The sequence below is a fragment of the Bufo bufo genome, chromosome 2 (genome assembly GCF_905171765.1).
Source record: "Bufo bufo chromosome 2, aBufBuf1.1, whole genome shotgun sequence".
NCBI classification, from domain to species: Eukaryota; Metazoa; Chordata; class Amphibia; order Anura; family Bufonidae; genus Bufo; species Bufo bufo.
Window position 1 is genome coordinate 400,275,291 of NC_053390.1, and position 17,972 is coordinate 400,293,262.

Here is a 17,972-nt window from a genome sequence, read left to right on the forward strand (position 1 = left end):
AAGGCCCACAGGTGTGCCATGGCTATGTGCCTAGTAAGCCTGCCTCTGGATTGCCTTCCGGAGATAAAATATATAATATGCTGAAAGACCAAAGCATTGTATAAGCAATCAGATCGAATTGTGAAGTCTACTGAACTAAAAATAATTCGTTTTAAAAAGGTGTTCATGTTAAAAATAAAATTAAAACCATATTTCCTGAAATAAGTATTTTTACTCCCCACCCCCTTCTACATGGCCAGACCTGCAGAAGAAAGCATACTTACCTGCTCCCTGCACCCGGATTCCTTCGCCGCAGCTGAATCTCTCCAGTTCCCCCCTCATCAACATCCAGTTTGACAAGGGAACTGGCCGCAGAGGTGAAGTCACATGACCCACTGACATGACACATGGGGACACAGTTTTAGCATTTTCACCTGGAAACAAGGCAAGTGACCTGTGATTGGTTGAATTGATGGACAAGGGGTGTGTTAGCTGGGAGATAGCAATGTTTCTTTATTGTTTTTTTTTTATTTTTATGGATCAGTTAACCCCTTCTGTCCCAGAGGCATACATGTACGACGTAAGGAGTGTCTTTAAATATGACACTTGCTTGCAAGCGGCATAGCCTCCAGTTCTCTGTTTCAAACAGAAGATGTCTGAGATTAAGCCAATCGCGGACATTCAACCCTTTAGATGCCGTGGTCAAGTGTGCGTCAGGAACAGCACCCCCAGCCGGGACAATCGGAGAAGCCATTCCTACACTCTGATGTGCTGGGTATCTATGAAGAGACTCAGCGTTTCAGACGCCTACAGGGCTCCACAGGATAATCGGAAATAGATCAAAGATTGCAGTTCTATTGAATTAGTGTAAACCACATATAAACTTAATTCACCCACCTTTCCCTAAAATTAAAATAAAAAATAGAAAAATAAAAGATAATGAGCATCGCTGTGTCCCAAAATGCCTAAACGATAAAAATATTTATCCCTTACGGCAAATAGCGTAAGTTTTTACTTTTTTATTTTTTAGTATTAATACACAAGAAAAACAGTATAAATGTGGTATTGTTGTAACCATACTGACCAACAGAATGAAGGGCAGAGGTCAATTTTACCGCATAGGGAATTATGTAGAAACAAAACCCGTAAAACTGTGGCGGAATTGTATTTTTTTCCAATTCAACTAAATTTTTCCCCGCTTCCCACTACATCGCATGCAATATGCAGAAAACAGCTATGTGAATGAAAAAAAATATATAAAAATTGTGGCTCCGAAAAATCGTCTGGGACTCTAGGGGTTAAACTGATTGAAAAAACAGATGATCTAGTATGCAATCGATTTATCTTTTCCTATTACTTTCCATTCATCTTTTTTTTTTTTGCCTGATAGCAACTGTAAGTCCCCTTTCACACGGGCGGGTATTCCGCGCGGATGCGATGCGTGAGGTGAACGCATTGCACCCGCACTGAATCCCGACCCATTCATTTCTATGGGGCTGTTCACATGAGCGGTGATTTTCATGCATTACTTATGCGTTGCATGAAAATCGCAGCATGCTCTATATTCTGCGTTTTTCACGCAACGCAGGCCCCATAGAAGTGAATTGGGTTGCGTGAAAATCGCAAGCATCCGCAAGCAAGTGCGGAAGCGGTGCGATTTTCACGCATGGTTGCTAGGTGACAGTCTATTCACTGTATTATTTTCCCTGGTTATAAGGGAAAATAATAGCATTCTGAATACAGAATGCAAAGTAAAACAGCGCTGGAGGGGTTAAAAAAAAATAAAAAATCATTTAACTCACCTTAATCCACTTGATCGCGATGTCGGCATCTCCTTCTGTCCCCTTTACTGAATAGGACCTGTGGTGAGCATTAATTATAGTTCAAGGACCTTTGATGATGTCACTCCGGTCATCACATGGTACGTCACATGATCTTTTACCATGGTGAATCACCATGGTAAAAGATCATGTGACGTACCATGTGATGACCGGAATGACGTCACCACAGGTCCTGTTGCTGCACAGAGATCAGATGAAGCCAGAAGGAGATGCCGGGCCGCGAACAAGTGGACTAAGGTGAGTTTAAAAAAAATAAAAAAAATAATAATAATAATTTTTAACCCCTCCAGCGCTATTTTACTATGCATTCTGTATTCAGAATGCTATTATTTTCCCTTATAACCATGTTATAAGGGAAAATAATACTATTTACAGAACACCGATCCCAAGCCCCAACTTCTGTGAAGAAGTTCGGGTTTGGGTACCAAACACGCGCGATTTTTCTCACGCGAGTGCAAAACGCATTACAATGTTTTGCACTCGCGTGGAAAAATCGCGGGTGTTCCCGCAACGCACCCGCACATTTTCCCGCAACACCCGTGTGAAAGGGGCCTAAGGGCTCTTTCAGATGAGGGAGTTTCCCGTCCATATGCGATGCATGTAGTGAACCCGTAGCATCCGGACTGAATCCTGACCTATTCATTTCAAGGGGTCTGTGTAGTCTCCCTGTGTCAACATCTGGGTTTATGCTAAATACCATAACTAAGCCGCACCTCCAAAAATAAGACATAATTTATTGACACATGTGGATAAAAACCATGAAAACATGGAACAAAACACCACTGATGGGTAAAATGGTATACAAGATAACATCCAAGGTCACCATGAGATAAACAGTACTGAAGCAGGAAAAAAAAGTGAAATCTACAATTCCTGAGTAATATACTTAGCAAATAACACAGTGGTAACACATGGAAAATCAGCAAAATCTGGGTTTATACGGGTCACCTGGCCCCAGGGGCGATGTGTCTCACATGCATCATGTCACTGAGTCAGGTGATTCACGGGGGACATGTCACTTCTGCGGCTAGTGATTGAGACAGAAGCGAAGGAGCCAGAACCCAGCGGCGTCGATCAGGTAAGCATGATTCCTTCCTCAGGTCCGGCCACGCTGGGGGAATCTGATCAAAAGGTCCCCTGGGATGTACAATCCCTTTAAAGGGAGTCTGTCACCAGGAAATTCACTGTTAACCCAGGTACAATGCCCTGTAGGACTAGCATAGCTGAATATAATTATATCTTTCAATTAGTGGTCCATTGCTTCATTCTGAATAGATACTTCCTTAAAGAGGTTATCCCACCAAAAATATTAGTTTTCAAACCAGCACTTGAATCTGAATACTTTTGCAATTGCATGTAATAAAAATATTTGAATAGCAACTAAGTTATTCAATAAAATGTATCTGTATAGTGCCACCTGCTGTTTGTTCTTTTTCCTATTTCTTTGTCCTGCTCACTGAGATGGCCGCACATGCTCAGTTTTACCCTTAACTGTCTCCTGAGCTGTGATAGGGAGAGCATGGACACGCCCCCTGAGCTGCAGCAGAAAAGACACTCCCCTTGAGCTGTAAGCTTGATATAAATCTAGCAGAGCAATGAATCTGGAGATCTCTGGATCCATGGAGCGCCGGTGCCTTCTCAAACAGCTGATGGGAGGAGTTCCCTGGTGCCGGACCTCCACGACCAAGGAAAACCCCTTTTAAACGAGTGTTTATGAGCTGTTAGGATAAGGGCTACAGAGCAAGGCATCAGAGCAGTTCTGTCACCGATTCACTGAGAAGGAGAAGCAACAGTCTGCCGATGCAGAGAAACTGAAAGCTGAAGAGGAAAAACTATTGAACATTTTTAATAAAGACCAATTGACAAATAAATATGTTTAGCCCAAAATAAGTAGAATCCTGTACTACCCCTTTAATTTAAAAATGATATATAAACTCACAAATCTAAAGTTATCAGAAAGATTGCTTTTACAAGTGGATATGAGCCTATCATAACATTCAAAATGTCACCTTCCGTGGTTATCGTTGCTGGTCATGGATATGACCATCACTGATATAGGAGCAATTTATCAAACCTTGAACTCTTATATTCTGTGACCTATTGGGCTTATTTGCATAACATTTTGTGACATTTTGCATGTTTACTCCACTCACTCCAGTTTTGAAAAGTGGTTGAGGAAGTGGGCATGGTTAGCCTGTCCAGCTGAATTAAGGTCAATTTAAGGTAGTCACAAAGGGTTTTCCGAGATTTTACTACTGATGACCTATCCTCTGTATCAGATCCAAAATAAGTAGAATGCACTAATAAAAAATGCCTTTAAATGGGTTATCCAAAGTCTAAAATATGCCCCCAAAAGCCCGGGCCCCTCATACACATTATACTTACCCGGTTACCCAGCACCCACATCCTAAACCCTGCACGCAGCATCTACCAGCATCGCGGGTGACATTAGGGAGGCTCGTCCCCGTCCCCTGCTCCTCCTGTCATCTGATGTTTTGATCCGTGCGACGGGGAGATGAGGAGAGAGGTGGGGGCCGGGGAGATTGGCAAGTATAATCTATATGAGGGGCCTGGGCATTGGGGGACATGTTTTAGACTTTGGATAACCCCTTTAAGACACATTTACCACCTTCAGCTATTTAAAAAGTTGCATAAATTGTTGCAGTCTTATGGCAGTATTACACCGACAAATTATCTGACCAATTTCTGTCCAATCAGACCAATAATTGGTGTGTAGAACAAAAGATCTGTGTGTGTAATCAGCCATCTGACCAATGATTGGTCAGAAAATCTGTCAGATAATCTGTTGGTCAGTGGTGTAGCTAGAAATGACTGGGCCCCACAGCAAATGTTTGAATGGGGCCCCCCTCCCCCAGTAATTTTTTAGCGACCCCTCCCTTTCATGTCGCCCCCATTACTGTGGTTAGTAAAGATCGCTCTCTCAGACCAGGCAGCTGTTCCATCCGTTTTATACACTGTCTATACTGTCACTGTATATAATTTCATTGTGTAATACTGTTGAGGGGGCCCTGACCAAATCCTTTAGTCCTCCTCCTCCTCCTGGATGGGCCCCTTCTGGGTCAGGGCCCCAAAGCAGCCGCTTCCCCTATAGCTACACCCCTGCTGTTGGTGTGATACAGCCCTTACTCCAGTATAGGAGTCAAGTAGAAAGTGGAGTAACATTTTAAACAAAAGTGTTAGACTTAAAAATGCACCACATTTATCAAACATGCAAAGCAAAGCAGACACCTGCAAAACTGACCTTCTCATGATAAACCTCCCCGAATGAAGGTGCTAGATATCTAAAGAGACAGACTGGGAGACTTTGTATATGCCTTGGGATGAAATACTTTGGAATTTAGGGGATTAAAAAAGCTGTCCTAGTCTATTTTTTCTGACAATGTTGAGTCATTTTAATTTAGGCATAAAAGATAAAAGAAACTACAATGTGAAATATGCTGAACCAGAAAGTGTCTTGTTAAGTCTTTAGTGTCCTACATAACCTTTATGTATCCACGACCTTACATGAGCTGTCGAATTTGGCTCAGCCCCATGAAAACATCTGTTCCCTTTGCAGGTACATTGAGAAGACCTTTTTCTCTGTTGGATTCAATGTCTAACCTGTGTGCCCTCTCCTGATGGTTCTCCCAAATTATACAACTTGTAAATCAACGTATGGACTGACAACAGCAGGTCTTCTTCCCTTCCGTCTTACCTGGGCAGTCAGAGTAGTGGACTGCTGTGAGGACTACTTCAGTCATGTCATCAAATGAGAAAGTGTGGGGAAGGTGCTTGAAGGAGACATCTGTACAATTCCCACAATGGAGTCCCTCTAAAACACTGGCAGATGCATCTGTCACACTGGACCTTCAACTAACCTGATTGACGATGGCTTAGCGTATTAAAGCTTTCCACCAGTGTCTGCAGTTCTCTCACGTTACATCCATAAGCCTCTTCTAAGGACAGTTGGCATTTTTTGCTCTGATTGACAATAAAAATTACATTTCTTTATTAAATATAGAGCAATGTTTTGTATTACACAAACTATTATGGCCTACTGTAGCACATATGACACACTCACTAGATGTAATGCTCAGAAATAGGCTGAAATACTAAATCTTTGTGCACTTTAAAAGGGTTATCTCGCGAGTAAAAGGGTTGTCTGAGATTTTTTTCACTGATGGCCTATACTCAGGATAGGTCATCGGTATCTGATCGGCGGGTGTCTGGCACCTGGGACCTCTACCGATCAGCTGTTTGAGAAGACACTGGTACTCACAGCTTAGCAAGCACAGCGCCGTACATTGTATAGTGGCACTGCTTGGTATCACAGCTCAGCACCATTCTCTTCAATGGGACTGAGCTGCTCCTAGGCCACGTGACACATGAATGAGTTGTCACTTGGCCTAGGACAAGCAGAGAGAAGGCTGCGGCGCTAATGCGAGCGCTGCTGTCTTCTCAAACAGCTGATTGGCGGGGGTCCCGGATGTCGGACCTCCACCGATCAGATACGGATGACCTATCCCCAGTAAAATGTCAGAAAACCCCTTTAAATGAGTATTTATAAGCTGTTAGGATAAGGGCTACAGATCAAGTCATTTAGAGCAGTTCTGTAACCGATTCACTGAGAAGCAACAGTCTGCCGATGCAGTGAAACTGAATTTTTTTGGGGGGAAAGCCCCTTTAAATATCAACTTATTGATATTGAGTAAAAATACTCCAGGATCTAGATATTACTGTTACATACCTGTTATCAGGCACCTTACTGTTATTTCTATTCACTCTCAGAACTTCACCGGGGGTAAAATGTCGCTTCTAGAACACACATTTCTATTGGCTGACTGATACAATAGCAAGAATCACTCCACCGCCCAGGGACAAGAGGATCAGGGGAGTGGGACTGAGCTACTGAGAATGTCTGATCAGAAGCATTGAACACATTAGGTGGATGTTCTGAGAGACAATCAAAAGAACACCAGGGGGCGTCATAACATGCATGTAATACTGTATCTGAACACAGAAACATTTCTGTAAATGATTCAACTGAGAAAAATGTTATGCTTTGCATAATATACCAGAATAAATTAATCGTTATGGGATAAGAGATGTATGGAGAACAGAATGTCTCAAATGCAGCATATTTCTAATTCATAAGCACATCCTGGGAAGAAGACATGCAAATGAGCTCTTAACAAGCTCTGCCTCCAATATCACTAGCTATAAGGCAGCGATCCTATAAGTCAATGTTCAACCCTTTAAATAGGCTTTCAGACATGACTTGGATATTAAATAAGCCAGCATCTCATCTGCAGACAGCTGTTTCAGGTGATTTCCCCTCATCAGTGCAAAACAGAGAGTGCTGGCTTAACTGGGTGAGAGGCCTAAGTCAGGATTTGGGGAGGTACTGTCTCTCCTTGGTGAGAGCGCTTTAATTGGCGTGAGGAGACGTATAGACCATACATGCTCCTCTAGAATTCTGGGAAGAAAGGAATGCAAATGATCTCTTAACAAGCTCTGCCTCTAACGTCACCAGATATAAGGCAGCTCTCCTATAAGTCAATGTTTGACCCTTTAACTAGGTTTTGAGACATGACTCGGAGATTAATTAAGCCAGCAGCTCATCTGCAGACAGCTGTTTCGGGGTGATTGCCCGTAGTCAGTGCAGAGCAGAGAGTACTGGCTTAACTGGGTGAGGGGCCTAAGTCAGGATTTGAGGGGTAAGGAGAGACAAAAGAGGAGAGACCCCAAAATTAAGCACATCCCATAATTTGCCAGCCATATTAACACTGACCCTTCTACATAGCAGCTTTACATACAAATATATGGTCTCAAGGCTATGTAAGAGGTCTTGAAAAGTTTATCAACAGGGTTGTCTAACCCCAGCATGGCATGCTGATCACCAAAGATCCAGACTAGGGCTGCACGATAAATCGAAAAAATAATCGAATCGCGATAATCAGCAAATGCGATATGGCGATTTGGCCGACCCGAAAATGCTGCGATTATATATGAAGGGGCCCCGCGCACATAACTGGCTTTGTGTGTAAAGTATTTTACTAGTGTGTAAAACAAGCTCTCTCCTATTGATAACATGGCCGCCTCTGTACTCACTTTCACGATGAATACACTGCAGCGAGCGGCAGCGAGCGGGCCGGCCGGCGCGTGACTGACGTCACTTAGTAACGCTCCTGCTTCCTGAAGTGGGAGGAGCGTTACTAAGTGACGTCAGTCACGCGCCCGCCGGCCAGCTCGCTGCCGCTCGCTGTAGTGCATTCATCGTGACAGTGAGTACAGAGGCGGCCATGTTATCAATAGGAGAGAGCTTGTTTTACACACTAGTAAAATACTTTACACACAAAGCCAGTTATTTGCGCAGTTTAGGACACATGAGGGGACACATAGGGCCATGAGGGGGACCAGCATAAGATGCTATATGTCTTATGCTGCCCCCCCTCATGGCCCTATGTGTCATAGCACACATCCCCTATAACAGCGTCCTCCACAGATCCCCCACATAACAGCGTCCTCCACAGATCCCCCATAACAGCGTCCTCCACAGATCCCCCATAACAGCGCCCTCCACAGATCCCCCACAACACAGCGCCCTCCACAGATCCCCCACAACACAGCGTCATCCACAGATCCCCCACAACACAGCGTCATCCACAGATCCCCCACAACACAGCGTCCTCCACAGATCCCCCATAACAGCGTCCTCCACAGATCCCCCATAACAGCGCCCTCCACAGATCCCCCACAACACAGCGCCCTCCACAGATCCCCCACAACACAGCGTCATCCACAGATCCCCCACAACACAGCGTCATCCACAGATCCCCCACAACACAGCGTCATCCACAGATCCCCCACAACACAGCGTCATCCACAGATCCCCCACAACACAGCGTCATCCACAGATCCCCCACAACACAGCGTCATCCACAGATCCCCCACAACACAGCGTCATCCACAGATCCCCCACAACACAGCGTCATCCACAGATCCCCCACAACACAGCGTCATCCACAGATCCCCCACAACACAGCGTCATCCACAGACCCCCCACAACACAGCGTCATCCACAGATCCCCCACAACACAGCGTCATCCACAGATCCCCCACAACACAGCGTCATCCACAGATCCCCCACAACACAGCGTCATCCACAGATCCCCCACAACACAGCGTCATCCACAGATCCCCCACAACACAGCGTCATCCACAGATCCCCCACAACACAGCGTCATCCACAGATCCCCCACAACACAGCGTCATCCACAGATCCCCCACAACACAGCGTCATCCACAGATCCCCCACAACACAGCGCATCTACAGATCCCCCACAACAGTGCCATCCACAGATCCCCCACAACAGTGCCATCCACAGATCCCCCACAACAGTGCCATCCACAGATCCCCTATAACTATGTCATACCCAGCCGCGTCAGCGGCTCATATGGGAAAATCCAAGCAAATAAACCTCTAGCACAATTCCCTTAAAATATCGCATCGCATATCGTTATCGCAATTTTTAGGGCCCTAATCGCAATCGCACAAAATTCCCATATCGTGCAGCCCTAATCCAGACGTTATCTTCAGGGGAAGCACAAGCCACACATGTCTCCTACTGCCACTGTCATTACTTGTCAAATCATTGAAATGCCTGGCTGTCCATGTTATATGTGGATGCGGCAGGTAACCAGAGCTGAAGATGTTCTTACAGAGCAGTTATCCGTTTTAGCCCATTGGGGTGGGGACCCAAGCATGGGGCTGACCCACTACAACATTTATATGGCACATATGCAGTATTAGGGCTATAATCAAGTAAAGTGGAGCAGAAAAAACTCAAGGAGGAGTCTTCTTATGGCATTTTACTGCTGGTTTGTTGGAGCAAAGCGTCTGAATGCATGTAAATATGATGATATAAATTACATAACTGGACCCAGCATCATGTACACTATACACAGATTACTGTAGTTTAGAGGGTGTTTCGGAGCTGACCGATTCCCTTTAATATTTATTAGGTGTGGTTACTGTACTACAATTGCCGCCATTTTATAGAATTAGTAAGGCTTTGTTCACAAACTGTCATAGGAGCAGAATAACTCAATGCAAGCCAGAGACAGAACCGTCACACGATGGACACCAACAGAGCCCGACAACCCCACTGATTAGGCTACCTGTGCACCGCTACGGATTTCCAAACAGAAACTCTGTGCCGTATTTCATGTGGATTTCTGTGCGTTTCTGCACCAAAAACCACATGTTGCTTGCAGTTTTTGGTGAAGATTTGATGCAGATTTTCCGTCGCTCTCACCCTTGCATTGAAAAGGATGAAATCCGCACGAAAAAAATAAAAAATAAACGCACAAAGAATTGATATGCTGACGATTTCAAAACTTGTACGGCAGGTCAATTTCCACATAGAACAAAAAAAATAAAAAATCTATGTGTACATGAGGTTTGTCTAATGCCATTCACTTTGTGGGTACTGTATTACGCAGCTTTTTTCCTGCACGAGAATCCGCACAGAAAAACTGCATGTAATCCGCAATGTGTGCAGGTAGCTTCATAAAGGGATCAATCAAGTTTCTGTTATGGTCTCTATCACCGCGTTATATGGTGCAGCAATCTATTTTGTCATTTTTCAATTGGTCTTTAATAAAATTGTTCAGCCGTTTCTGAGTTACAAGGGTTAACAATCAGTCTGTTTACAAGCTGTCGCAGTCTGTTTTCTTTGAATCTGACAACTCATGTGTAGTCCTTATCTCTTGACCTCATAAACACTTATTTAAGCCATCCTGTTACTAATTTAAAAATAATTGAGCTCTGAGTGTTTATGAGCTTATTAAAAACAGACTGATTTTAGCAAACAGACTGATTTTTCAAAGCAAACAGACTGATTTTTAACCCTGTAACTCAGAAACAGGTGAACATTTTTATTAAAAACTAACTGAAAAAGTGATTTTTAGGCCAAATAAGTAAAATGCAATCATAAAAAAATGCCCCCGAATGTGTCCATAGTCTTTACGCCATCAGATGTCTTGGAAACAAACTAGTACGCCCCAATGCAAAAAAGGATGGCAGTAGATATCAAATACAATATTTGTCATGTAGATTAGCACATGTCTGCGTTTTGGAAGCTATACTGGTAGGTTTTCTTTAGAAACAAAAATCTACACTTCCTAACCCTCCTCTCCCCATTGTGTAATATGAAGAGATCACTAATCTTCACCTTTTCCAGGTCCTCTTCCATTACAGCCAAGCTTTCTTCCGAAGTCTTGAGTTTCATGGACAGATCTGTAATCATTTGGTTTCGCTTCTCCATTTCTGCTTTAAACTCATTTACCATATAGGAATATTCCTTCTCCAATCTGGAAATTAGATGAAAAAATAAAATAAACAGGTGATGCATGAGATCTCCACATACATATACTATCTAAGATACACCAGTTGTGACAGTCATACACCTAACCATTTTCGGAAAAATACACTTTCAGCTATGTTCTCCAGAAAACACTGACCATTAAGCTGTCCTCTTCAGCCAAGGTGGTAGATATTCTATTCAGGTGTTATGAAGAGCATCGATGGTATTGATGGTGATTCAACCACTAAGGCCACCAACCACCACAACTCCAACCCCTGACAACTCCTTTAATTAACTCAAATTCTAGTGGAGAGGGTTTTGACAGATCACCTCACTTTTGATCAGCAGTGAAGTCCCATTAACAAGCTAGTCACCTAATGACAAGGGAGAAGCTAAACTATGAAGGCTAAGAGGGATGGGCAAAGGTGAAAGCCTTAGGCTCCATTCCCACGTCCGTGGTGTGTTGCGGATCCGCAACACACCCGCCCGGCACCCCTATATAAAATGTTCTATCTTTTGCGGAGCTGCGGACCCGAAGATCGGGGCCGCGCTCCGCAAATGCGGATGCGGACAGCACACTGTGTGCTGTACGCATCCGTTCCGTCCCCATAGAAAATGAATGGGTCCGCACCCGTTCCACAAAATTGCGGAACGGATGCGGACCCATTTGCGGACGTGTGAATGGAGCCTTAAAGGGATTGTCTCACTTCAGCAAATGGCATTTATCACGTAGAGAAAATTAATATGAGCCACTTACTAATGTATTGTAATTGTCCATATTGTGTCCTTTTGCTGGCTGGAATTATTTTTCCATCACATTATACACTTCTCATTTCCATGGTTACAGACCACCCTGCAATCTGTCTTTAGTGGTCGTGCTTGCACACTATAGGAAAAAGGGTCAGCCTCTCTGGTGGCCGGGACCATGGGAGCGCACATAGGCTAGTGCTTTTTCCCCAATTGTGCAAGCACGACCACCACTGATGGATTGCAGGGTGGTCTGTAACCATGGAAACGAGCAGTGTATAATATGATGGAAAAATGAATCCAGCCAGGAAAGGAAGCAATATGGATAATAACAATACATTAGTAAGTGGCTTGTATTAACTTTCTTTACATGATAACTGCCACTTACTGAAGTGAGACAACCCCTTTAATAATTTTAAAAACATTTTAAAAACAGGAATACGAATTGGGCTTCGGTACCGGCTGGTACCTTGGTACCGAAGCCAACTTTGGATTTCTGTTTTAAAATGTTTTTAAAGTTGCAGAATTGAAGCCTGAAGTTATTCACCGAAGTCTCGCACGACTTCAGACTGAACGAATTTTGCCTCGCCAAAGCACATACATTTTAATGCTGTATGGAGACATGATTCACTCACCCCTGATTACAACGATACCACATTTATATAGTTTAAATACTGAAAAAAATAAAAAAACGTTAAAAAGAAATCATTTTTTCTTTCATCGCCATATTCTAACCCCAATAAACTTTTTATAGTTATGTCTATGGAGCTGTGTGAGGGTCTATTTTTTGCAGGACGAGCTGTAGTTTTAATTGATTCCATTTTGGAGTGTGTGTGACTTTTTGATCACATTTTATCAAATTTTTATTTTTGGTGAGGGAAGTGATCAAAAAATGGTGAATCAGCCATTTTAAGTATTTTTTCCGTTACGCCATTCGTCGTATAGGATAAATATTTTAAACTTAAAGAGGACCTTTCACCGATTCTTACCCTATGAACTAACTATACAGACATGTAGAGCGGCGCCCGGGGATCTCACTGCACTTACTATTATCCCCGGGCGCCGCTCCGTTCTCCCGTTATGCCCTCCGGTATCTCCGCTCACTAAGTTATAGTAGGCGGAGATACCAGTCCCTAAGTTATGGTAGGCGGAGTCTGCCCTAGCGCTGGCCAATCGCAGCGCAGAGCTCACAGCCTGGGAGGTTATTTTCTCCCAGGCTGTGAGCTCTGCAATGCGATTGGCCAGCGCTAGGGCAGACTCCGCCTACCATAACTTAGGGAACGGAGATACCGGAGGGCATAGCAGGAGAACGGAGCGGCGCCCGGGGATAATAGTAAGTGCAGGGAGATCCCCGGGCGCCGCTCCACATGTCTGTATACTTAGTTCATAGGGTAAGAATCGGTGAAAGGTCCTCTTTAAATAGTTCAGTCATTTTGAGATCTAGAGATGCCTATGATCTGTATGCTTTTTTATTGTTTATTTTGTATTTATTTTTTATATTTTTTTTAATATTTAAAAAAAATAATTACATTTTTTTTAGCCCCCTGCCCCCAGGAAGCTAGGATATACGATTTTCTGATCACATTTAGCTTACATGGTAGTTCAATAGTACTACAATGCAAGCCTGGTTTGCCGTTATCCCATGAAGCCCTGCCACCTGCTGGCCTCACTAGTAACTACAGCTCTTATATGCTGGGCCTACAGAGAGACCCAGTGCATCAGAGGGAGGGAATGGCTCCCCGAAATGGGGAGCCATTCCTGGCCCGGAAGTGCTTCACTTCTGGGTTTCCAGCATTTAAATGTTGTGGTCACATTTAGCTTACATGGTAGTTCAATAGTACTACAATGCAAGCCTGGTTTGCAGTTATCCCATGAAGCCCTGCCACCTGCTGGCCTCACTAGGAACTACAGCTCTTATACGCAGGGCCTCTTCAGAGAGACCCAGCGCATCAGAGTGAAGAAACGGCTCCCCTGAACGGGGAGCCATTCCTGGCCTGGAAGCGCTTTTCTTCTGGGTTTCCAGCATTTAAATGTTGTGGTCACATTTGATTAAATCGCTGCTATCAGCGTTATAACTGGTCGCAGTCTCAGGCCTCTGCATATATATGGTGCTGGGACTCTAGGGGTTGCCCAGTTTCAGGAGGAAACCAGACAACACAGGGAATCCTCTTGCATTAAAGTGATGATTACTTACCTGGCTGATCCCGCGCCGGCAGCCATCACTTGTGAAAGTCCTCCATATGTAGATGCAAATACAGTTTTAAATTTGTTTGATAACCCCTTTAAAATACCAGAAATTACCTTTAAAGGGGTGTTCCGGTAGGTACAAGTTATTCCCTATCCACAGGATGGGGGGGGGGGGGGATAACTATCAGATTGGTGGGGGTCCTATTGCTGGGACCCCCACAGATTATGAGAATGGGGGCCCCATACCCCCTGCAGGGCCCTTGCTGCTTCCCTAAAATGACCAGAGCGGCCGCTCCATTTATTTCTACGGGAGTTCCAGGTAGCCGAGTATAGGGGATAACTTGCACCTACCGGAATACCCCTTTAAGGCATACTCTCCAATCTGACATTGGGCTGTGGAGAGATGCAATGCCTGCGGAGGTGTCGGCCATTATTGTTACACTTACTTGTGCAGTTTGTCTGCCAGTTCTTCTGCAGTAGATTTTTCTCTGCCGTAGGCTTTTTCCACTTCTCTAAACTGACTTTTTATAAGGTCCAAATCTGATGAGGTTTGTGCCTGGTTAGATTTCTCCACTTGTAATGACGCCTCGAGATCCCGAATGCGCAGCTGTGAAAAGAGCAGTAGCTTATTCATTTTCCATTGCCTGATTCTGCAGTACACAACAGCAGTCATAAGATGTACGTGAAAGAGACAAAGGGCGGCACTCACCAGTTCTTGCAGAGGTAGTTTCTTTATTTCGTATCAATGTGAGGTAGGGAGCAGACTACATACATGTGTGCATCAGCAAGGTTAGGCGACGTCCGTTTCGCACCTCAGTGCTTCGTCTGGCCCGTCAGCAAGGTTAGGCGACGGCTGTTTTGCATGGCCCATACGAAGCACTGATGTGTGAAACGCCCATCGCCTAACCTTGCTGATGTACACATGTATGTAGTCTGCTCCCGACCTCACCTTGATACGAAATAAAGAAACTACCTCTGCAAGAACTGGTGAGTGCCGCCCTTTGTCTCTTTCATGTACAAGTATATTGCAACAGTAACAATCTGGTTACACGTTGGGCTGAGCACCATTGTTAGCAGCTAAACACCGCATTTATTCCCGCCAAGTACTCCGGTGACGTTCTCCTCAACAACAAAGAGGGATTTGCTTTGTTAAGTGCAGTGCCACTCCATCTACTCTACAACTGCCAGTAGTCAGAAGATGGCTGTAAGGTCACCGTTTAGCTTTCCATTCTTCTAAACCGTCAGAAGAAGAGAGAAAGGCCTCATGCACACCAACGTTGTTTGTTTCTCTGTTCGTTCCGGGTTTTTTGCGGATAGGATGCGGACCCATTCAATATGCGGACTGCAAAACACATACGGTCGTGTGCATGTAGCCAGAGAGAAAATAAACAGGACCCATCAGTTATGCATAGAATCCGTTTTTACAGGATACTGTAAAAAGAAAAAACGGATCCTGTTGCATCAGTTGTCATCCGTTTGAGCCATTTCCAGGGAAAAAAAGTCCTGCATGCAGTACTTTTGTTTCCGTCTAAAAAAACGGATCTCAGACGGAAATGGCTCAAAAGGATGACAACTGATGCAACAGGATCCGGTTTTTTTTTTTTACAAGACCCTGCTTTTTTCTCTCTCTCTCTTCTTCTGACAGATAAGAAGAACGGAAAGCTAAACCGTGATGTGAACTCAGCCTAAATGATTTCCAAACATTAAAGGGATTTTATGAGATCCCTATGGTTTTTAACTGATGTGCTCATGCAATTACTTACATCATGTACAACTTCCCCATGCTTTTTTTTTTCAATTTGGACTCTCGTGACCCATTTTCACATATAAACAAATCACTCTGGTTTCACATCCTGTATGTAACTCCAGCACTGCCCCTAACAACACCCAGCTAGTTTATAGCTCCTCCCACCAGCTAGTTACATACACACTCCTCTATCTCTGCCCCTAACACCACCCAGCTAGTTTATAGCTCCTCCCACCAGCTAGTTACATGGACACTCCCCTATCTCTGCCCCTAACAACACCCAGCTAGTTTATAGCTCCTCCCACCAGCTAGTTACATACACACTCCTCTATCTCTGCCCCTAACACCCAGCTAGTTTATAGCTCCTCCCACCAGCTAGTTACATGGACACTCCCCTATCTCTGCCCCTAACAACACCCAGCTAGTTTATAGCTCCTCCCACCAGCTAGTTACATAGACACTCCCCTATCACTGCCCCTAACAACACCCAGCTAGTTTATAGCTCCTCCCACCAGCTAGTTACATGGACACACCACTATCTCTGCCCCTAACAACACCCAGCTAGTTTATAGCTCCTCCCACCAGCTAGTTACATACACTCCCCTATCACTGCCCCTAACACCACCCAGCTAGTTTATAGCTCCTCCCACCAGCTAGTTACATACACTCCCCTATCACTGCCCCTAACACCACCCAGCTAGTTTATAGCTCCTCCCACCCAGCTAGTTACATAGACACTCCCCTATCACTGCTCCTAACACCCAGCTAGTTTATAGCTCCTCCCACCAGCTAGTTACATAGACACTCCCCTATTTCTGCCCCTAACACTCAGCTAGTTTATAGCTCCTCCCACCAGCTAGTTACAGACACTCCCCTATCACTGCCCCTAAGAACACCCAGCTAGTTTATAGCTCCTCCCACCAGCTAGTTACATAGACACTCCCCTATCACTGCCCCTAACACCCAGCTAGTTTATAGCTCCTCCCACCAGCTAGTTACATAGACACTCCCCTATCACTGCCCCTAACACCCAGCTAGTTTATAGCTCCTCCCACCAGCTAGTTACATGGACACTCCCCTATAACTGCCCCTAACACCCAGCTAGTTTATAGCTCCTCCCACCAGCTAGTTACATAGACACTCCCCTATCACTGCCCCTGCTGGTGCCTTAAGAAACCCATGGGCATACATTGATGAGCAAAATAGTAACAATGTTTTGAACTTTAGACTTTTAGGCTCCACATCGCACCATCCACTACAGCTTATATAACTAAGCTGTATATATAAGGGTCCATTCACACGTCCGTAGTGCATTGCGGATCCACAATACACCCGGCCGGCACCCCCATAGAAATGCCTATTCTTGTCCGCAATTGCGGACAAGAATAGGACATGCTCTATTTTTTTCCAGAGCTGCGGACCGGAAGATCGGGGCCGTGCTCCAGAAATGCGGAGAGCACATAGCGTGCTGTCTGCATCCATTCAGTCCCCATAGAGAATGCGGAGTGCGGATAATACCCAAGTCTATTTAAAGTGAATCTGCCACACCGAAATTGCAGTGGAATATGGGAAAAGATACAGTATAACTTATCTTTTATTTAGTTAATTTCTGTTTATTCTGAGTTAGGGGTCCTTCCATGAATGACTGCATCTAGAGATAGTGGTCAGTCACCAGGTCTACTAGACTCCAAAGCACAGAAAAAGCTGAATCATAAACTGATAAGAATATGGCTGATCTCCTGACCTCAAAAACACTTATTTAAAGCGGTTATACAACCCCTACAATGCCCCCTAAAATCCCCGGGTTACTGCATACAGGTTATACTTACCCTGCTCACCGACACCAGTGTTGCTCCTGATGCCCGCACGGCCACCGCTGCATCTCCCCGTCATGCGGATTAAAACATCCGGCCAAAGTGTGGAGGAACAGCTAATAGCAGGATGCGACAGGACCGAGCCTCCGTAGCGTCACCCGTGATGCTAGGGAGGCTCGTTCCCGTCGCGGTCTGCTATTGACTGATCCCCCCAGTTGTTGGATGTTTTGTTCCACGCGACGAGGAGAAGCAGCCAGCCACGCGACCATGGCAGCCAGCCTCTCATGTG

General features: G+C 44.7%; 1 protein-coding gene across 1 annotated transcript in view; it reads right to left on the reverse strand.

Moving 5' to 3' along the window:
• Window positions 1–17,972, reverse strand: part of CCDC171 (coiled-coil domain containing 171) — an 84,097-nt gene that overhangs the window by 47,527 nt on the left and 18,598 nt on the right. The window contains exons 7-9 of the mRNA XM_040417248.1: window positions 14,569–14,729; window positions 11,057–11,195; window positions 5,699–5,801 (exon numbers count right to left, since the gene is read on the reverse strand). Coding sequence (XP_040273182.1) covers window positions 5,699–5,801; window positions 11,057–11,195; window positions 14,569–14,729 — 403 coding nt within the window. The remainder of the gene's footprint in view (window positions 1–5,698; window positions 5,802–11,056; window positions 11,196–14,568; window positions 14,730–17,972) is intronic.